At 37.4% G+C, this 5428-nt stretch overlaps 1 protein-coding gene across 2 annotated transcripts in view; it reads right to left on the bottom strand.

Annotated features, from left to right (window-relative positions):
• Window positions 1–433: 433 nt before the first annotated feature.
• LOC139145370 (uncharacterized) overlaps window positions 434–5428 on the bottom strand; it is an 89145-nt gene continuing 84150 nt past the window's right edge. For both annotated transcript variants that reach the window (XM_070716492.1, XM_070716493.1), the window contains exon 85: window positions 434–5058. In XM_070716492.1, the coding sequence (XP_070572593.1) occupies window positions 4912–5058 (147 nt within the window). In that variant the 3' untranslated portion in view covers window positions 434–4911. The remainder of the gene's footprint in view (window positions 5059–5428) is intronic.

The following is a 5428-nucleotide window of genomic DNA, read 5'->3' as shown; positions in this document are numbered from 1 at the left end:
CATGTATTTGTCTTGTCTTTTCCTTCTGACAAGTCCCACCTTACAAAATCTTTGAGGTTGGACCACCATCCATCAGTCATTACATAATTAAACAATTTGTCTGTCGGAAGTCTACACAGCTTCAACGTCACCTCAGGCTTATTTATGGAGAGAGTGTTTTAACATCATCGGTCAGTCTGCAGTCTACATACAGCCAAATTGTCTGGACCATAGTTTGTAGTCTAGTGTCATTGTACAATTAGCAAGGTCTCCCTTCTACTGTCTATGCTGTAAGTACCATATACAATGTCACAGTAAAGAATGTACAAGAAGTAGATTCATACAAATGGTGGCACATCCTGCCCAGACTATCATTCATTGACACCCAGGCACATTTCAGTCATATGACTATTGACAATATGTGGTGAAAAGTGAAAGAAACCAAAACACACCATTAAAATTTGCTTGCTAGTTTATTCATTTCATTTGCAAAGCATTGTGAATTATGGACACTGCATTCATTCATTGAAACTTTGTACGTGTGTGTGTGCATCAGTGTCCTTCAAAAGTACACCACACTTAGCTGGATGATGTAGAAGTTCTTTTCTTCGACAACTTCCAACAAATTGTTTTTGGAAAGTCACTTTGTAGGTTTTTCGTTTCTTTGTTTGATTGTTTCACTTGATCGCTAAAATTAAACGAAGTAATCAGTTGTTTTGTCTTGTTTGTGAAATGATCTGACATGGCAATTAAGCTGGTATAGTGATATCTTCAATGCGCAGTGCTTGACAGTGAGACTGTTTAACAAGCAAAAATCATGCAAAAATTCTTGGATAATTTCTGTAACCTCATCATCTTTCCTACAGTGGACCGTTCCTATTTCAAAATGGTAATTCATGAAAATGCATAAATGACATTTTGACAATTACAGTTTTGTGAATTAGCTGTGAAATTAGCAGAGCTAAACATCCGTAAACAATATCAGAGCACATCACTGTCTTGCCAAATCTGTATGGCCTGTTGCCCACCAGGTCTTAATATACTGCTGTTGCAATTGATTTTCAATCGAGTATGTGCATAATGAAACACACTTTTAAAACAAGATTGTTAAAATCACAAATTACGGTTTGGTGCCATATCTGATAATGTTCCAATTCAGTGACAGTTTTAAAACTATTTTTTTCCAAAAATTAAGGCACATGGCAATATAAAAGTTTACGTGAAAAGCATTTGTAACCACACTAAACTTGAAATTTATGAAGATTCCTGTATTTGTGCCACATTGGCATTTTTGTTCCACATTAACATCAGTTGACTTTGGATGGAAGCAGGACCACCATGATGCATATTACAGATGCATCTCTCAGATTTACAAATGCCAAAACTGTGGTACATTATTTTGATCAACTTGGTATCAGCTGACGCAAAACATGGAAAATTTCTCTTATACTGGTTCAGAATTCCATATCCTTGCCTTGACCACAAGACCCATGATATGATGATGAAATTATGTAATATTGTACATAAACTATTTAAAACAACACAAATTCTGTTTTTGATTACTTGTGCCATTGCTCTGATGGAAAACAATATTACCGTAAAATTCCCAATTGAAGCCGCGGCTTGTATTAGAAACATTTTTGAGGGACCCCTGGGATCATGCACTGAAGTCCCGGTGCGGCTTCAATTACGTACATTTCCTGTGTTACGATATTTTTCTCAATGCTCACCAAGCATTGCAGGGGCAATCGCTATTGTTATGCAAATTAGTACCAATGAATTTTGCGTGAATAAATTACCTGCATAAAAAGCCCCTACCCTAGTGTAACTCCAATATAGAAACGTTAGGAGAGTGTATTTGGTCGTTAAACTTGGTAAAATTCCTTTTAGATAATGAGGAAACTATTAAAAGATGTCAAAACAATGGGAAACTGGAGTTCCCTTGACAGCATCGTAAGGAAAATGGCACATTTTTCCAGTACTTTCTTGATTCTCTGACCCTGCTGACCCCCGTCCCCTAAATAGAATAGTCTCACTAAGGTCGGCCATGTTTCACCAGCAGCATGCATGATGTCTTTGTTTCAAGTTTAGGGGTTTTGGACGCTGAAATTTCACAAAAATGTCACTTCTGTATTCAGAGATTGTACAATCAATTTCTTTGGACGTGTAAGTCGATTTTGAAAGCGATAGAAGATCAAATGGTGTTGAAAAAAATCGTGCATAAAATTAGCATAAATTAAGCGTCCATGGCAGATGGGTCCCCTTGATTTACAGCTGTCTTGTGTTGCCGAACCGGTAGCTCATACTCGGATAGTGCAATAAAGGCAAGTGAATGACCTTTGGTAACTTTACTGGCATGATTTTGTGAACTTTTTTGTGGTCAAATTTTATTTTCTCATGATCAAAAATGGAACGTGTACAAGCTCGTATGCACCCACCATAGTCATTCAGTAGCCACAGTACAGTATAGGCAGTTCATTGTGTCAATATGATGCAGGTGGTGTTGTTGTACGTCAGGCATCGGTAAGGGTACGTGGGTATTGAATGAAAACTACGTATTTGAAACATGGTATCTCAATCTCTCCACTATTTTAACTTGTACACAAACAACGTTGCTTCAAAATTGTTGCATCAGGTAATTGACTATGGCGGTGTTTACCACACTGACAAAAACTTCGGCCATGTTCAAACATACACACAAACGTGCCGATACATGGGGCATTGTTTGTACTATCAATGACAAAATGCACAATGGTAGAAGTGTTAACAGTAGGGTGGCCAAAGTTAAGCTAAAATGTTGCGACATTATACGCAACTCACGCACACTGAAAGTGAAATTTGATTTTCGTGAAATTTTAAACGCCATTTTTTCTGAAAATAAGTAGCTCAGTTACTGAAAAAATGGATATTTCCAATTAAAATCGATGTATGAGGCTGGTTTCATTAAAAAACTGAAGAAAAAACGATAGAAAAATAGTGTTTTTCCTCTCCAAAAATGCCACTTTGTACTGACCGGCCACAGCGCTCGAGCGGTCGCCGCTCATGGCACGCACTTCTGAATCCAGTCAGTACCTATTTCACAACGGAACTGCTTTCGGGCCCTGTGCACGCTGTCATAGAACTGTGAAACTTGGCCAGGAAGTGGCAGACCATCCCATTTACATGTAGTGGTGAGTTTTTGTTATATTCTGGGAATTTTAGCCAGCAAACACGAGGTAAAGTGAGTACGGTAAATTCGGTGTAGATTTTTCCCATTTAGATACATATTTTTGCCATAAAACTTGTAGCATGCTCTTTTTAAACATCATTCCAACATTTCTGTGAAATATGACGAAAATCTGTCCACGAGCACAAGTACGAATCATAAAAACAAAATCGTGTTCATTCATAGACCTCAGTACAGTGTGACTCAAGATGGCGGCGGAAGGCAGTCACACTGACACACCATTGACAGCCTGCCTGAGGCTGAAGTTAGGGACAGCTATTTCTTACAATTTCATGGCTGAAAATGAACTGCATTAAAAGACAATTGGCAGTTTAAATTGATTTGTTAGAATTGAGTTTTATTATATAACATTGTGACAAAATTTCATTGTATTGTGAGCTCTTGTTTTTAAGTTATGTGAATTCAAAATTCATAAAAACATAAAAATCCATCCATTTTTCGATGGTACGGTACCGCGGTGCCGCCGCAATTTTGACTAAGTCAGACAAAATATTTTCAATTTTCAACACTCACAGTTTCAAAATCCAAGACTGTGCATCCGTCAAATCTTGATTTTTCCGTAATATTGGGTAAATCTGTGCACAAGACACATAGTTTAATGATTCCATGTGAAGTAAATAAAACATTATGGGTTGCCAAACTTGAAGGAATCGGCATTCATTGAAATAATTTTAAAATTTGCCGAAAATTGTCCGCGAAAAAATGGCATTTTTATTGCTTTAAAAATTCATAACTTTTGATTGGATACAGCTATTTGCATAATTTTTTTTTAATTTTTCTTCTTTTGCCCCATTCTTGCTAAAAATCCATTTAAACTGTGTGTATAAACAAGAGAAAAAAATGGCTTGGCCACCCTACTATAATGGTACAATTCAAAAACCCAAAATGGGCAAACAATGAGCCAAGACAATGTTTCAAAGTCAGGGTGCGGCTTCAATTAGAGGTGCGGCCTCAATTGGGAATTTTACGGTACATAATATTCTGTGGGCATACTGGCTTTAAATTTGGGGTGTGGTTACAATGCCTACACAACAGTAAGTTCAAATCTAAAAGTACTGGTAATCAAGGGGGTAACTGATTTGTCTAGGTTATCTGATGCGCACTAAAACGTTTCAAACTCCAGTGTGCTATCTTTCAAATGCAACTTTGGATGGTGCATTTTAATTGTTGGCTGAAGTATATACAATACAAATAGTCTCCTGGACTTGCAGGTCATTGTGAGGTGGTATATAATTGCAATGACTAAGCCCAGAGGGAAATATAACAAATGAAGAAAAAATGAAATGATCATCTTAAGTCTGATTACAGTTCCATTTACAGCGTAAACATCAGTTGTACAGTATTTTGAGCTATGGTCTCAGAACATGAGCATAGAGTTAGCTAGAGGCCAAAATATGGTAAAAATCCTGCAAAATTATACAAAGCCTGACACTGAACTTTGTAGAATTTTCAACAAAGCAGAACAGCAAGCCAAAATAATTGCAGATTGCAAGAAGAATTAACTAAATCAAGGTTGTGTTTACTCAAGTTTTGTGTACACACCACCTTTGACTTTCTCTGCGGCAAAGATATTTCAAAAGTCTAAAAGTCAAACTGTCGTACACACACCCTGTGCCTAAAGAAAAAATTGATTGCAAGATAGAATATGTAAAGAAAGAGAATTTTTGTGAGGAAAGAGCACTACATGGATTTCCTGTGTTCACCATCTAGTTATAGTCTGGGGATGGCAGAGCCTCATAATCATGCACTCCTTGTCCATAATGGTCATCGGCGTTACCAGCAAAATCATCATAGTCTGCTTCAGGCAGAGGCACGTGAGGGTCTGGGGATTCAGTGGCACCTCCATTTCTTTCCTGAAAGGAATGATGGAGATTACAATTGTTTTTACAGTAAGATATTGATTTCCAATTCACTGATTTCGTATTCATGGGTTAGTATTTCTCTCACACCCACATCTATTTGCACATATGTAAAATGCATGTACAGTGCTTTGTGTTGAGATGTTGGAATTATGGGAACTAGACATACTGTCTTAAAATCGGGGAGTTGCCAACACTTCCATTTGTGACTGTAGTCTGGAGGTAACATCAGTCGATCACAAAGAAATCAAATCTGCAAAAGATGGAACATTGTCTAGAAGGAGGTCAAACATAGTCAAAACAATACCATCAGATCCGCAAATACAACATCAGCAAATGATGCGTTTGAGTCAGCAAGCCGCAT

The sequence above is a fragment of the Ptychodera flava genome, chromosome 12, assembly GCF_041260155.1.
Source record: "Ptychodera flava strain L36383 chromosome 12, AS_Pfla_20210202, whole genome shotgun sequence".
Classification (NCBI taxonomy): Eukaryota; Metazoa; Hemichordata; class Enteropneusta; family Ptychoderidae; genus Ptychodera; species Ptychodera flava.
Note: the sequence above shows the minus strand (reverse complement) of the source record. Positions and strands in the feature narration are given on the sequence as shown.